This window comes from Somniosus microcephalus, chromosome 16 (genome assembly GCF_052327205.1).
Source record: "Somniosus microcephalus isolate GS21.2 chromosome 16, FLI_Smic_1.0, whole genome shotgun sequence".
Lineage (NCBI taxonomy): Eukaryota > Metazoa > Chordata > Chondrichthyes > Squaliformes > Somniosidae > Somniosus > Somniosus microcephalus.
In genome coordinates this window covers 51,378,856-51,395,763 of record NC_141002.1, presented here as the reverse complement: position 1 = coordinate 51,395,763, position 16,908 = coordinate 51,378,856, and the positions used below count along the sequence as shown (strand labels likewise).

Sequence of the window (16,908 nt, the reverse complement as noted above, 5' to 3'; positions counted from 1 at the left end):
AATAGCCTGGGTAGATAACCCGCTCAGGCCTCTGGAACTTTTAAAAAGCAACACGGCGGTCCCGTCGGTGCCGGATAGCACAAAGTTTCCTGTAAATGGATCAAATCTGGTTGCCCTGCACGTCAACTGCAGGAATGATGTGCATCATAGGGTGACCTAAAGAGGGGGGGGAAAAATAAAGATACCAACAAAAGGCCAATTACTTACAACTGTAGCCACCAAAGAAAAGCTTTATAATCCAATTAACCAATCCAATTTCAGCACTGATCAATTTAATGCAATGTGATAAGCTACCAAAAATCAGTTACCCATGGATTAAGGTTCTGGGACTTCTGATTTTTTGGGGGGATTGGGGGGTGGAGGAAAGAGATCAAGCTACTAGATGCATAACTTAACCACATCACAAGATAAAGACAATTGAGCTCTTCTTCTCTCACCCTTCCAGTAACACCCTAAAATTCCCCATGACATTTATTATTTCTTAAAATGATTTCAAGGTCACTTCCACAATCCCAGTCCGCATGATCAGTCTGTGTAAATAAGAACTTCCTGATACCAGTCTTAAATTTGCACTTACATGTTTGAACCCGTGTCCCCTTGTCCTACTCCCTCTGTTTAGTTTGAAGTAATTTTCTTTATCTCCCTTATCTATACTGTTTACTATTTTATATACCTCTAGGTCACCTTTCATTTACCTGATGCTAGTGATCAGCTTTGTGGCTCTTCTCTCAACTGCCTCCAGGGGCCAAATGTCACCCTTATGTCTTGGTGACCAGAATTCAAGGTGCGGTCTGACCACAGCACTGCACAGTTTACAGCAAAACTCCCACTGACTAGCACTCTACTTTTTGGCTATGTTGTTTAATATTCCATTTGCTTTGTTAAATGCAGCTCCAGTGGTTGGTATAGTCTGTGCATTAGAGGAAAACACAAGGAGTGTCTACAATTTAGATAGACATATGACAATTACATTAAACCAAGCCCATCTCAGGAACTGCATTTCCTGGCAGTTGCAACTCTGTTGGACGGAGTATCAATCAGGAAATAGTTGAGGCTTGTAATAAGGGAACATCTATAATTATGGGGGATTTTAACTATCATGTTAATTGGACAAATCAAATTGGGCAGGGCTGCCTTGAGGATGAGTTCATTGAGTGTATTAGGGATGGGTTTCTTGAGCAGTATGTAACTGAACCGGCCAGGGGGCAAGCAACCTTAGATCTGGTCCTGTGTAACGAGACAGGATTAATTAAAAATGTCCTAGTAAAGGATCCCCTTGGAATGAGTGACCATAACATGGTTGAATTCCATATTCAATTAGAGGGTGAGAAGGTTGGATCTCAAACAAGCGTGCTAAGCTTGAATAAAGGAGACTATGAAGGTATGAGAGCGGAATTGAGTAGAGTGGATTGGGAAAACAGATTATAAAAGGGTAAAACGATACATGATCAGTGGTGTACATTTAAGGAGTTATTTTACAACTTCCAAAAAATATATATTCCACTGAAAAGAAAAGGGTGTAAAAGAAAAGACAGCCATCCGTGGCTAAGTAAAGAAATTAAGGATAGTATGCGACTAAAAACAAGGGTATATAAGGTAGCCAAATCTAGTGGGAGGATAGAGGATTGGGAAAACTTTAAAAGACAGCAAAAAATAACAAAGATTAAGAAAGGGAAGATAGATTATGAAAGTAAATTAGCAAAAAATATAAAAACAGATAGTAAGAGTTTCTATAGTTATATAAAAAGAAAAAGGGTGGCTAAAGTAAATGTTGGTCCCTTAGAGGATGAGACCGGGAAATTAATGGTGGGAAATATGGAGATGGCAAAAACACTGAATATTTTATATCAGTCTTTACAGTAGAAGACACTAAGAATATCCCAACACTGGACAAACCAGGGGGCTATTGGGGGAAGGGGGGAGCTAAACACGATCAAAATCACTAAGGAAGTGGTACACGGTAAAATAATGGGACTCAAGGCGAATAAATCACCTGGACCTGATGGCTTACATCCTAGGGTCTTGAGGGAAGTGGCGGTAGGGATTATGGATGCATTAGTAATAATTTTCCAAAACTCCCTGGACTCAGCAAAGGTCCCGGCAGACTGGAAAACTGCTAATGTAACACCCTTATTTAAAAAGGGCAGTAGACAGAAGGCTGGAAACTATAGACCGGTTAGCCTAACATCTGTGGTAGGTAAAATTTTGGAGTCCATTATTAAGGAGACAGTAACAAGACATTTGGATAATCATAATTTAATAGGACAAAGTCAGCATGGTTTTATGAAGGGGAAGTCATGTTTGACAAATTTGCTGGAGTTCTTTGAGGAAGTAACATATAGGGTGGATAAAGGGGAACCAGTGGACGTAGTGTATTTAGACTTCCAAAAGGCATTTGACAAGGTGCCACACAAAAGATTATTGCTCAAGATAAAAAAAATCACGGGATTGGGGGTAATATTCTGGCATGGATAGAGGATTGGCTATCTAACAGAAGGCAGAGAGTTGGGATAAATGGTTCATTCTCAGACTGCCAATCAGTAACTAGTGGTGTTCCGCAGGGGTCAGTGCTGGGTCCCCAACTCTTTACAATCTAGATTAACGATTTGGAGGAGGGGACCGAGTGTAACATATCAAAATTTGCAGATGATACGAAGATGGGAGGGAAAGTAGTGAGTGAGGAGGACATAAAAAACCTGCAAGGGGACATAGACAGGCTAAGTAAGTGGGCAGAGATTTGGCAGATGGAATACAATACTGGAAAGTGTGAGGTTATGCACTTTGGCAGGAAAAATCGTAGAGCAAGTTATTATCTTAATGGCAAGAAACTGGAAAGTACTGAAGTACAAAGGGATCTGGGGGTCCTGGTGCACGAAACTCAAAAGGTTAGTATGCAAGTGCAGCAAGTGATTAAGAAGGCCAATGGAATGTTGGCTTTCATTGCTAGGGGGATAGAATATAAAAATAGGGAGGTATTGCTTCAGTTGTACAAGGTACTGGTAAGACCGCACCTGGAATACTGCATACAGTTTTGGTGTCCATACTTAAGAAGACATACTTGCTCTCGAGTCAGTACAAAGAAGGTTCACTCGGTTAATCCCGGGGATGAGCATATGAGGAGAGGTTGAGTAGATTGGGACTCTACTCATTGGAGTTCAGAAGAATGAGAGGCGATCTTATTGAAACATAAGATTGTGAAGGGGTTGGATCGGGTGGATGCGGGGAGGATGTTCCCGATGATGGGTGAAACTAGAACTAGGGGGGCATAGTCTTAGAATAAGGGGCTGCTCTTTCAAAACTGAGATGAGGAGGAACTACTTCACTCAGAGGGTGGTAGGTCCATGGAATATGTTGCCCCAAAAAGCTGTAGAAGCTACATCATTACATAAATTTAAAACAGAAATAGACAGTTTCCTAGAAGTAAAAGGGAATTAAGGGTTACGGGGAGCGGGCAGGAATTTGGACACGAGTCTAGGTTCGGATTGGACATGGCCCTGTGGGTAGCGGAGCGGGCCCAGGGGCCGTGTAGCCTGATCCTGCTCCTATTTCGTGTGTCTAATTCTGTTAGATTCAGGAGATGGTTCTGTGATAGTAGATTGGCGATTAGGATCAGATCAGCCATGATCTTATTGAATGGCGGAGCAGGCGCGAGGGGCCGATTGGCCTACTCCTGCTCCTATTTCTTATGTTCTTATGCTTTCCCTCTGTTGCTACATCCCACTCCTTCTGCCAGTTTTGTTTTGCCACTGACCAAAGATCTCACATTTAAAGCTTCCTAATGTGTATGGATTTAAAAAGCCACCATTGACCTGCACAGATACATTAACAAGACTACACCTCTCCTTTCTGTACAAATGTGATTCCCAATACCAAATTATGACATCAGATCATACCATAAACAAATGCTATTTTGAGCTTCTGCATGCAGCAAGTGCTTTGATCACATGTGCATACTTAAAATCAAGCTCCTCTGCTCAACACCTTTATCACAAACGTCTTGCAATTTGTTCTTACCTCCCCCACGGCATGAATTTCGCAGCTCCTCGAACATCAATTTCTCCAGGGCATCATTGGCATAAAACACCCCTTCCACCTAGAATACAGGAATGCCAGTTCAGTCTTTAAGAAATTAGATCCAACATACTACTACAGGAGTCAACTTTTGCCTAATTTCTAATCGGCAGTAATCTGATATAATCTCACTAATTACAGCTGTGAGATGGGAATTCCTACCAAGACCAAACCTGTAACATTCAGGCTGAGATGCCTCCTTGCATCCAATTCACTAACTACAGCTGGTTAGTCTTGTGCCCAAGACCAAACTACCTCAAATGAATGATAACCAGCTATTTTTCAGCTAAAGTAAGTGCCAGTTTGGCTCATTTATAACACTCTGACCGCAAAGTCAAGAAGTTGTGGGTTCCAACTACACTACAGGCCTTCAGCACGTAATCTTGTCTGGTGCCTTAGTGCAGTACTGAGTGCGCAATATTTTTGAAAGTACGGTCATTAAGATGAGACGTTAAACCAAAGCTGTAAAAGATCCCATAACATTATTCAAAGAAGAGTGTAGAGTTCTTCTGATGTCCTGGCAAACATTCATCCTTCAACCAATACTACTAAACAAACTAACTGGTCATTTATCCAATTTGCTGTTTGTAGGACTTACTATGTGCATATTGGCTGCCATGTGTCACTACAAAAAAAAGTGACAACATTTCAAAAGTAATTATCAGACTGTAAAGCACTTGAGGACATCCTGAAGATGTGAATGGCAAAATTCATTTACAAGTTGTTTCTTTCTCAAGGGTTGGAACAAATTTGCAACACCAGGATTTAAAAATTATAGTAGTCCACTAGACTGAGACCAGTACATCTTGCCACAGAGAGGCAACTTTGAGGGGGGCTAGTGTGATAGACCAACAAATGTATTTTAATACCCAAGCACGCCTGCACACGCCTTTGATCAATACAAACGGGAACTTGTATAGTGCGTTTTTTTTTTGTTTTTTTTTTAAATAAAGCAAACTCTCCAATACCAGCGTGCAAATATTGATACATGGTTAGTTTCTATTACATGATCACTTTTTAAGCTGCAGACCAATTACTGTCTGTTTCTAGACCTAGCAGTTCTAGGATTTTCATTTCAAGCCTTGCTTTTTCTTGTACAGGTTGAGCATCCCGAATCTGGCAACCTCGGGACCGAGGCCGAGCCGGTTTTCCGGACGTGTTTCTGATGTCCGAAGTCCGGAAACGCCAGAGCCCAGGTTGCGATATTTCCGGACTTCGGACATCAGAAACACGTGCAGAGTCTGGAAATGCCTGGGCCCAGTTTGCGCTATTTCCGGTTTTTGGCAAGCCTCCCTCAGGGTGTCCAGATTCCAGACCCCTGCCACCAATCGTCCCGGAACTCCAGATTTGGGACGCTCAACCTGTAACATAGAAAAATAGGAGTAGACCATTCAGCCCTTCGAGCCTGACTCCACCATTCAATATGATCATGGCTGATCCTCTATTTCAATACCATATTCCCACTCTCTCCCCATACCCCTTGATGCCTTGTGTGTCTAGAAATCTATATCGCCTCAAATATATATGGCCTCCACAGCCTTCTGTGGTAGAGAATGCCACAGGTCCACCACCCTCCGAGTGAAGAAATTTCTCCTCATCTCAGTCCTAAATGTCCTACCCTGTATCCTGGAAACTGACACCTCGTTCTAGCCAGCCCCCCCCCCCCCACCCGGGGAACATCTTCCCTGCACCCAGTCTGTCCAGCCCGGTCAGAATTTTATACGTTTCAATGAGATCCCCGCTCATTCTTCTAAACTCTAGTGAATAGAGGCCTAGTCGACCCAATCTCTCCTCATAAGACAGTCCTGCCATCCCAGGAATCAGTATGGTGAACCTTTGCTGCACTCCCTCTATGGCAATACCAGTAACCAGCTGTTTGATGGAAGCAATCTGTTAAGTATGTACTAAAAGCTGTGTCTATGAGCACATTGCAGTGAGAAGAGCAGTTGTTGCAAAGGATTTACCACTGAAAACGGTATAGGTATCACTCTTAATTCAACCCATCGTGTTTAAACTCTTAAGACCTGCCCACCAAGTTTTTGTCCCACTTTATCTTACAAACACTCACTCGCGGCACAGTACCTTGTACCTCCCCCTAATGTACATTCTTACATGATAATGGGTATGTACTTGAATTGGAAGGAAGTGACTAGTGGTGTCCCACAACGATCTGTGCTGGGGCCTCAACTATTCACTATATGTATTAATGACTTAGAGAACACAATAGAGATCCATATATCCAAGTTTGTCAATGATACGATTAGTGGTATAGTAAGTAATGTAGACATGGAATATACAGCACAGAAACAGGCCATTCAGCCCAACCAGTCTATGCTGGAATTCATGCTCCACTCAAGCCTGCTCCCATCCTTCCTCGTCTGTCAGCAGAACCCTCTATTCCCTTCTCCCTTGTATGCTTATCTAGCTTCCCCTTAAATGCATCTATACTGTACTATTTGCCTCAACTACTCCTTGGGATAGCAAGTTCCACATTCTCACCACTCTCTGGGTAAAGAAGTTTCTTCCGAATTCCCGATTTGATTTCTTTTGATGGCCTCTAGTTTTGCTCTTCCCCACAAGTGGAAACACTCTCTCTGTCCACTCTATCAAAGTCTTTCATCATTGTGAAGGCCTCTATTAGGTCACCCCTCAGCCTTCTCTTTCCAAGAGAAAAGAGACCCAGCCTGTTCATCCTTTCCTAAATTGATATAATCTCAGTTCTGGTATCATCCTTGTAAATTTTTTTGTACCCTCTCTAGTGCCTCTATATTCCTTTTATAATATGGTGACCAGAACTGTACATAGTACTCCAAGTGTAATCTAACCAAGGTTTGATACAAGTTCAGCATAACTTCTCTACTTTTCAATTCAATCCCTCTAAAAATAAACCCTCGTGCTTGGCAAGCTTTTTTTTTTTTTTATAAAATGGCCTTCTTAACCAGCACTGCTACTTTTAGTAATTTGTGTATTTGTACTCCCAGATCCCTTTGCTCCTCTACCCCATTTAGATTCTTATAGATGGGAGCACAAATTTACAAAGAGACATCGATAGATTAAATGAGTGGGTGAAACTGTGGCAGATGGATTTCAACGCAGGTAAATGTGAGGTCATCCATTTTGAAGCAAAAAAGGATAGTTCAGAGAATTATTTAAATGGTGAAAAACTAGGAACACAGTAGGTCCAAAGATTTAGGAGTCCATGTCCACAGATCACTAAAACGTAGTGGTCAGTAGGGTTGCAAAGGGGTGGAAAGTTTCCGGTAAATTTCCGGAAATTTTCCACGGGAAGTTTAGCTTGGGAATTTTGCCCAAAAAAGCACATGCTAGCATAGTATTGTTTTTTTTGTATTTCTTTCTTTTCTCCCCCCCCCCCCCCCCCCCACAGGTCCTCTCTTAAAATTACTAACAGAGATGGAATCTTAATTATTAAGGAATTTCTTAATAATTATGTTTATCTTCTTACTTGGCTTGTTTTAATAATTACAAGTTTTGTGTGTGACTGTGAACAAATGTGTCCTGATTGGTTGGATGACTGGATGAGCGATTAGCTCCCTCTATTTGTAATATTTGCATATCAAATTGTGATTGGACTGCAGGCATCTAAGACTGCTATAGTTTTTTTAAGATCCAGGTTAGGGGTCCTGAGGGAAGTCATTTTGTTTTCTGCTGATGTTGTGATGATGCAGTAAGTAAATCAGACTTTATACCAAATAAACCAGTTACTTGTTGAACTCTGTTGTCCTTCAATTTAAAATATACAAAATAATACACCATTGGTGATGTAGCGTCGTGTGTGTACAGGTCATGCTTCCATCACATGGAGCATCAGCAAAAATGTACTCACCCTGTTGCAATCGTGCTGATCGACCGCAGTTCGACACAGAGATGAATGCCCTTTATTTCTCTGCATAGAACAATGCCACGTTTACCGTCGGATGTGTGGAAGGATTTTACCCCAGGCATTAAAGATGGAAAGACTGTGTACATGTGCAAACACTGTAGAAAGCCATATGTAAAGAATGCCACAAAGATGCAGCAGCATTTATCCAAATGCAACAACTTCACTCAAAGCTCACAGCAGTCAGCCCAGAGTTCCTCTGCTTCCATTCAAGATGATGGTTCTCATTCAGCATCAGGCTCCTTATCATCAGCAACTCCTGGCCCACTTGGAAGGTTCTTTGATACAATGGATAACCATAGCCAGAAGAATGCAGATGAGTGCCTTGCTCGAGCTGTATATGCAACAGGCTCACCCCTCATGCTCACAGCCAATGTGTACTGGAAGAGATTTTTCAATGTTATTCGCCCTGCATACTGTCCTCCCACCAGACATGCTTTGTCTACTTATTTGCTGGAGGCTGAGTATAACAGAGTCCAAGGAAAGCTCAAAGAAACGATAGCAATGGCAGATTGTGTTGCAGTTATCTCAGATGGGTGGTCAAATGTACGAGGGGAGGGCATCATAAACTACATCGTCTCCACTCCTCTCCTCAGCGTTCTTCAAGAGCACAGACACGAAGGACAACAGACACACAGGCACATACATTGCTGATGAGCTGAAAGCGGTCATCAACGATCTTGGATCACAAAAGGTCTTTGCAGTAGTTACTGACAATGCTGCGAATATGAAGGCTGCTTGGGCTCAAGTGGAGGAGGCCTACCCTCATATTACATCTATTGGGTGCGCAGCTCATGGGCTTAAGCTGCTCCTCAAGGACATCATGGGTTTGAGAACCATGGAAGCACTGTACAAGAGAGCCAAACAAGTTGTTAAGTATGTCAGGGGAAAACATGAAGGTAAGCATGCAGGTGCAGCAGGCGGTTAAGAAGGCAAATGGTATGTTGGCCTTCGTAGCAAGAGGGTTCGAGTACAGGAACAAGGATGTCTTGCTACAGTTGTACAGGGCCTTGGTGAGACCGCACCTTGAGTATTGTGTGCAGTTTTGGTCACCTTACCCGAGGAAGGACGTTCTTGCCATGGAGGGAGTGCAGCGAAGATTCACCAGGCTGATACCTGGGATGGCAGGAATGACGTATGAGGAGAGATTGTGTCGATTGGGCTTATACTCACTGGAGTCTAAAAGATTGAGAGGGGATCTCATTGAAACCTATAAAATTCTGTCAGGTCTGGACAGACTAGATGCAGGAAGGATGTTTCTGATGGCTGGGGAGTCCAGAACCAGGGGTCATAGTCTAAGGATAAGGGGTAAGCCATTTAGGACTGAAATGAGGAGGAATTTCTTCACCCAGAGAGTGGTGAACCTGTGGAATTCTCTGCCACAGAGGGCGGTGGAGGCTAGTTCACTAAATATATTCAAGAAAGAGTTGGATAAATTTCTTGAGGCTAAAGGGATCAAGGGATATGGGGAAAAGGCAGGGACAGGGTACTGAATTTGGATGATCAGCCATGATCACATTGAATGGCGGAGCAGGCTTGAAGGGCCGAATGGCCTACTCCTGCTCCTATCTTCTATGTTTCTATAACAGGTAGTTGCAGCAACCTACAACTCCAAGCAAATGACAAAGAACAAGAACACCACACCGAAGCTGCCCAACAACACTAGATGGGGTGGTGTTGTCATAATGTACAACAGCCTTCTGGAGAGTAAGGAGTCGCTGCAAGAAATGGCAATATCCCAGTCTGGGGATATGGAAACCACCATCAAGAAAATACTGCTGGATGATGTGTTTTAGGAGAGAGTGGTTAGCAGCCTTAAACTACTCTCACCAGTAGCATCTGCAATTGCTCAGATTGAAGGAGATGACGCTGTCTTGTCAGATGTTCTCAGGCTTTTTACTGATTTAAAGAACAAATCAGCATTGCCCTACCCACATCCCTGCTGCTCAAAGCAGAGGAGAAGGCAATTGTTCAATTCATACAGACGCGTCAAGAATTTTGTGTCAAGCCGATTCATGCTGCAGCATACATGCTGGACCCAAAGCATGTTGGGAGACCAATACTTTCTGGAGAACAGATCAACAGCGCTTAGTGTGATTTCTACCCTCTCACCGTGGGCGGCGCGGACACGATGGGCCGAAGGGCCTCTTTCTGTGCTGTAAAACTCTATGACCATCTCAATCTGGATGTGGGCAAAGTTCTGGGAAGTCTGGCAAAGTTCTCTACCAAGCAAGGTCTTTGGAATGGGGATGGGATATGGGAATCATGCAAGCATATCAGTGCACATACCTGGTGGAAGGGACTTTGTGCATCTGAGGCCCTGTCACCTATTGCATCGGTGATACTCCAAATTCCACCTTCATCAGCGGCCTCTGAACGAAACTGGTCACTTTTTGGGAATACACATACAAAGGTGCGCAACAGGCTGACTAACAAGAGAGAGTGGAGAAACTGGTGGCTATCTGGGCGAACCTACAACTTATTGAGCCAGATACAGAAGTGTCCACCACACAGCTAGACACTGACACAGAGGAGGAAATGGACACGTCAGAGTATCAGGAGGAGCAATGAGGAGTAGAAGACTCAAAAGGGACAAAATAAGGACAAATTACAGGCTAAATAAGCTGACGCTCTTTTTATTTTATTTTATATGGGTCTTTTTTGTGGGGGTTCAATAAAGTTCAAAATTATAACCTAAATAAAGTTTTGAAAGCCTGTTTTTATTTGTATGGAACAGTATGTCTATTTTGACGACAAAGATAATATAAGGGTCAGCGACAAAAACCATCAGTGTGCAAAAAAACTAAATTCCCAAAAATTCCCATGGAAAGTTTCCTCTTTTAAAAATTCCCAGAATTTTGCAACCCTAGTGGTCAGGTACAAAAGAATAATCAAAAAGGCTAATGGAATGTTAGTCTTTATAACTAGAGGGCTAAAATATAGGAACATAGGCCATTCAGCCCCTCGAGCCTGCTCCGCCATTCAATGAGATCATGGCTGATCTGTGACCTAACTCCATATACCCGCCTTTGGCCCATATCCCTCAATACCTTTGGTTAATAGAAAGCTATCAATCTCAGATTTAAAATTAACAAGTGATCTAGCATCAACTGCCATTTGCGGAAGAGAGTTACAAACTTCTACCGCCCTGTGTGTAAAAGTATTTCCTAATTTCACTTCTGAAAGGTCTGGCTCTAATTTTTAGACTATGCCCCCTAGTCCTAGAATCCCCAACCAGCAGAAATAGTTTCTATCGACCCTATCTGTTCTCTTTAATATCTTGAAAACTTCGATCAGATCACCACTTAACCTTCTAAATTCTAGGGAATACAACCCTAATTTGTAACTTAATCCTTGAAGTCCAGGCCAATATATTCTTCCCGAGGCGTGGTGCCCAGGAACTGCTCTCAGTACTGTAGGTGTGGTCGAATCAGGGTTTTGTATAACTGCAGCATAACTTGTATTCTAGCCTTCTAGATATAAAGGCCAGCATCCCATTAGCCCCTGATTATTTTCTGTACCTGTTCAAGTCATTCTAATGATCTATGTACCTGGACCCCCAAGTCTCTTTGGACCTCCACTGTTTTTAGCCTTTCACCATTTAGAAAGTACCCTGTTCTATCCTTTTTAGGTCCAAAGTGGATGACCTCACATTTGCCTACAATGAAATCCATTTGCCACAGTTTTACCCATTCACTTAATCTGTCGATGTCCCTCTGTAATTTTATGCTTCCATCTACACTGCCTACAATTCCACCTATCTTTGTGTCATCGGCAAATTTGGATATATGACTTTCTATAAAAAGGGGAGGATGTCTTGCTACAGCTATACAAAGCCCTAGCTAAACCACATCTGCAGTTCTCGGCACCACACCTTCGAAAAGGATACATTGGTCTTGGAAGGAGTGCAACACAGATTCACCAGAATGTTACCAAGGCTCCAAGGATTCGATTATAAAGAGAGATTACATAAACTAGGCTTGTATTTCTCGTAATATGGAAGGTTAAGAGGTGATTTGATTGCAGTTTTAGGATTTTGAAAGAAATTAATAGGATAGAGAGAAACTTTTTTCCCCCCAGTGGTGGGGGAGCCTAGGACAAGTGGACATAACCTTAAAATCAGAGCCAGGCCATTCAGGAGAAAAGTTAGGAAACACTTCTTCACATGGTAGAAATGTGGAAAACGCTCCCACAAAAATGGTATGTTGGCCTTTATTACAAGAGGATTTGAGTATAAGAGTAAAGATGTCTTACTGCAATTATATAGGGCCCTGGTGAGACCACACCTGGAGTATTGTGTACAGTTTTGGTCTCCTTCCCTAAGGAAGGATATACTTGCCATAGAGGGAGTGCAACGAAGGTTCACCAGACTGGTTCCTGGGATGGGGGGATTATCCCATGAGGAGAGATTGAGTAGACTAGGCCTATATTCTCCTAGAGTTTAGATGAGAGGTAATCGCATTGAAACATAAAATTCTTACAGGTTTTGACGGGGTAGATACAGGGAGGATGTTTCCCCTGGCTGGGGAGTCTAGAACCAGGGGTCAGTCACAGAATAAGAGGTCAGCCATTTAGGACTGAGATGAGGAGAAATTTCTTCACTCAGAGGGTGGTGAATCTTTGGAATTCTCTATCCCAGAGGGCTGTGGAGGCTCAGTCCTTGAGTATATTCAAGACACAGATGGATAGATTATGGAATATTAAGGGAATCAAGGGATATGGGGATAGTGCAGGAAAGTGGAGTTGAGGTAGAAGATCAGCCATGATCTTATTGAATGGCGGAGCAGGCTCGAGGGGCCGAATGGCCTACTGCTGCTCCTATTTATGTTCTTATGCAAACAGCAGTAGAGACTAGCTCAATTAATAATTTTATATGGGAGATTGATAGATTATTGGGCTTGGCTGTCGTGCAAAAATCTAAGTATGCACCTTCCAACAGCAGTGACCGGATAGCAATCAGGATGAATCATTTTCTCCTCCCTGATCCGGGGCGCGGAGGACAAATGCACTGGCAATGGGGACTGCGTCAGTGCCACGCCTGGGGTGGTGTTTAATCTGAATGGGGCACAAGGGGAGCTTCCTTGGCACCTTCTCATTGGTGTGTCTGCCTGCCCGCGTTCTGTCCACTGAAGTACTCAAAGCAGTGAGGCGCAATGGATGGCGGCAACAGCAGCCTGGGAGACTGTCGCAGCAAGGGAAATCACTGCCCTCAGATTGAGCCTATACTCATTGGAGTTTAGAAGAATAAGAGGTGAAACACAAGATTCTGAGGGGCTTGATAGGGTAGATGCAGTGAGGATGTTTCCCCCCGTGGGGGAAAGAGAGTCATACAGCACAGAAAGAGGCCCTTTGGCCCATCGTGTCCATGCCGGCTATCAAGCCCTGGTCTATTTTAATCCCATTTTCCAGCACTTGGTCCATAGCCTTGTATGCTATGGCGTTTCAAGTGCTCATCTAAATGCTTCTTTAATGTGGTGAGGGTTCCTGCCTCTACCACCCTTTCAGGCAGCAAGTTCCAGATTCCAACCACCCTCTGGGTGAAAAAGGTTTTCCTCAAATCCCCTCACCTTGAAACAATGCCCCCTGGTTACTGACTTCTCTACGAATGGGGAAAGTTCCTTTCTATCTACCCTATCTATGCCCCTCATAAATTTTGTACACCTCAATCAGGTCCCCCCTCAGCCTTCTCTGCTCCAAGGAAAACCAACCCCAGCCTGTCCAGTCTCTCCATTGCTGAAGCACTCCAGCCCAGGTAACATCCTGGTAAATCTCCTCTGCACCCTCTCCAATGCAATCATAGCCTTCCTATAGTGTGGCGACTAGAACTGCACACAATATTCCAGCTGTGGCCTAACCAACGTTTTGTACAGCTCCATCATAACCTCCCTGCTCTTATATTCTATGCCTCAGTTAATGAAGGAAAGTATCCCATATGCCTTTTTAACCCACCTTATCTACCTGTCCTGCTGCCTTCAGGGATTATGTACATGCACACCAAGGTCCTCCTGATCCTCTGTTCTTCCTAGGGTCCTACCATTCATTGTGTATTTCCTTGCCTTGTTAGTCCTCCCAAAATGCATCATCTCACACTTTTCAGGGTTAAAATTCCATTTGCCACTGTTCTGCCCATCTAACTAACCTGTCAATATCATCCTGTAGCCTGAGGCTTCCCTCCTCGCTATTTACCACTCCACCAATTTTTGTGTCATCAACAAACTTACTGATCATACCTCCTACATTCATATCTAATTCATTAATGTACACTACAAAGGACCCAGCACCGATCCCTGCGCTACACCACTGGACACAGCCTTCCAGTCACAAACACAACCTTCGACCATCACCCTCTGCCTCCTGCCACTAAGTCAATTTTGGATCCAATGTGCCAAATTGCCCTGGATCCCATGGACTCTTACCTTCTGGACCAGTCTCCCATGTGGGACTTTGTCAAAAGCCTTACTGAAGTCCATGTAGACTACATCAACTACACTACCCTCATCCACACACCTAGTCACCCCCTCGAAAAATTCAATCAAATTGGTTAGACATGATCTCCCCTTGACAAAGCTATGCTGACTATCCTTGATTAATCCTTGCCTCTCCAAGTGGAGACCAATTCTGTCCCGCAGAATTTTTTCCAATAATTTCCTTACCACTGATGTTGGGCTCACTGGCCTGTAATTCCCTGGTTTATCCCTACTACCCTTCTTGAATAATTAGCTGTCCTCCAGTCCTCTGGCACCTCCCCTGTGGCCAGAGAGGTTCTGAAAAATTTGTGTCAGAGCCCCTGCAATCTCCTCCCTTGCCTCACACAGCAGCCTGGGATACATCTCATCTGGGCCTGGGGATTTATCCACTTTTAAGTCCGCTAAAACTGTGTAATCTAGAACTAGGGGGCATAGTTTGAAAATAAAAGGGTCACCCATTTAAAACAGAGATAAGGAGGAATTTCTTCTCAGAATCTTTGGAATTCTCTACCCCAGGAGAGCTGTGGAGGTGGACATATTTAAGGAGGAGATAGACAGATTTTTGAACTAGAAGGGAGTCAAGGGTTATGGGGAGCGAGCGGGAAAATGGAGTTGAGCCCAAGATCAGGTCAGCCATGATCTTACTGAATGGCAGAGCAGGCTCGAGGGACCAAATGGCCTACTCCTGCTGCTGGTTCTTATGCCGGCAATGGCCCCGAACAGAGGGAGCAGGGGGGGATGGGGCAGAGTTACCGCGCCGAGGCTGTCTGTCGAGCCGCGCGGACTACCTGCATGTTGGGCACGAAGCCTTTCTTGATCCTCCAGCAGTTCTTGTGGATTTTCTCCAGGTAACCGAGCTCGTCATTGTAGTTGCGACTCATTGTTGAAGCTGCTCTCGCCGCGCCAACAACCACCGTCCCCCAGGCTCCAGCCGCACGCCACCGCCACTACAGCTACCGCGACAGCTCAAAACGGGCGGCCGCTCACGAACGCGTTCCTGAGGCTTTTATTTTTCGAAACATTAATCAGGAGGCGCAACAGACTCATCTGATTTAAAGCGGCCCGCTTTTAAACAAAGGACACGCCTCGCTGCAAAAATTACAAACTCCTCGGAGTAACATTTCAGATCAAAATGATTTTAAATAAATTCATTTCAGCACATGGGACATTTTTTTAAAAGCAAGATGCTTACAATAGGTTATATTTATATATCAAAATGAGTCAGATATGGCAGGTTTTCTTTAAAAAGGTCATGGGCAAACCTTGTTTTGTAGTTGAATATCTCTTAATCGCTCCTGCTTTCTATCCTATCACTGACCTTCCCTTTTGTTCTTTCATCCCCTCCCCCTTTTCCCAGCCCTAAACTTGCTTTCCATTTCCTGCTTTTCTCCAGTTCTGACGAAAGGTCTTCGACCTGAAACATTAACTGTTTCTCTCTCCACGGATGCTGCCTGGCCTGCTGAGTTTTTCCAGTGTTTTCTGTTGTTATTTCTTGCTTTGTAGTAGTCGATCTCTTGTGGTGTTTCACATAGGGAGTGAAGACCAAACCAGATATACTCGTCAGATGAATGAGCTTAGAGTGTGGGAGATAATTGGACCAGGGTGAACAGAGATAGTTCAGCCTCAATTTTAGTCAAATACTCAGTTCTTATTTTTACATAATTGTTTGAAAAAACTTACAGCCATTTGGAAAGTTGAGCTGCTTGCAGCTTAAGAGTTTCTTTCCAGTTCAGAGTGAGGAGTTGGGAAACGCTGTGCAATTACAACCTCCACCACATGACCTCCTCTTTGAATTATACAACCCCAATTTTTCAAGTCTTCATATTTGTATTTTCTCATACCAGGCAGCATCTTAATGATTCTGCACTGTACCAATGTATTGCCTCAGCAGCCTTCCTATACTGTGGAGCCTAAAACTACACAGCACTCCAACTGTGGTCTTACTAAGATTTTACATATCATTAAATCTCGACTTTTATATTCTATACCTTTTACCATAAACATAGTGTCCCATTAACTTTTTTATGACTTTATTCATTTGAGGTGTCTTGGAAACCAGAATCCTCAAATTCCTCTGCTCTTCCACATCACCTAACCTCCCCCATTCACCAGTTTTACCAAAATGCACCATCTTACTTACTGACATCTGCCAATTTTTTGTACATTTCACCATGTTGTCAAATCCGCTTGCAGATATCTTTGGTCCTCAGAATGATTTACTCTACCTCCTACTTTAGTATTGCCTGCACATTTCAACTGCACTCCGTTTGGCTCTATATTCAAATCATTAATGTACAGTGAACAGAAGCAGTCTCAGAACAGAATCCTGTGGAACACTGCTACCCACTTCCAACCACTCTGAGAAACTGTCCTTAACACCTACGCTCTGTTTCCTCCCTTCTAACCAGTTTGTAATCCAATTTGTTATGCTTCCTCTAATTCCATACTCCTTAATCTTCTCCAATAGTCTGC

The 16,908-nt window shown here is 43.4% G+C and overlaps 1 protein-coding gene across 1 annotated transcript in view; it reads right to left on the bottom strand.

Moving 5' to 3' along the window:
- rtcb (RNA 2',3'-cyclic phosphate and 5'-OH ligase) overlaps positions 1-15,428 on the bottom strand; it is a 33,562-nt gene extending 18,134 nt beyond the window's left edge. The window contains exons 1-2 of the mRNA XM_086009018.1: positions 15,225-15,428; positions 4,015-4,093 (exon numbers count right to left, since the gene is read on the bottom strand). Of these exons, the coding sequence (XP_085865144.1) occupies positions 4,015-4,093; positions 15,225-15,317 (172 nt within the window). The 5' untranslated portion in view covers positions 15,318-15,428. The remainder of the gene's footprint in view (positions 1-4,014; positions 4,094-15,224) is intronic.
- Positions 15,429-16,908: the final 1,480 nt, after the last annotated feature.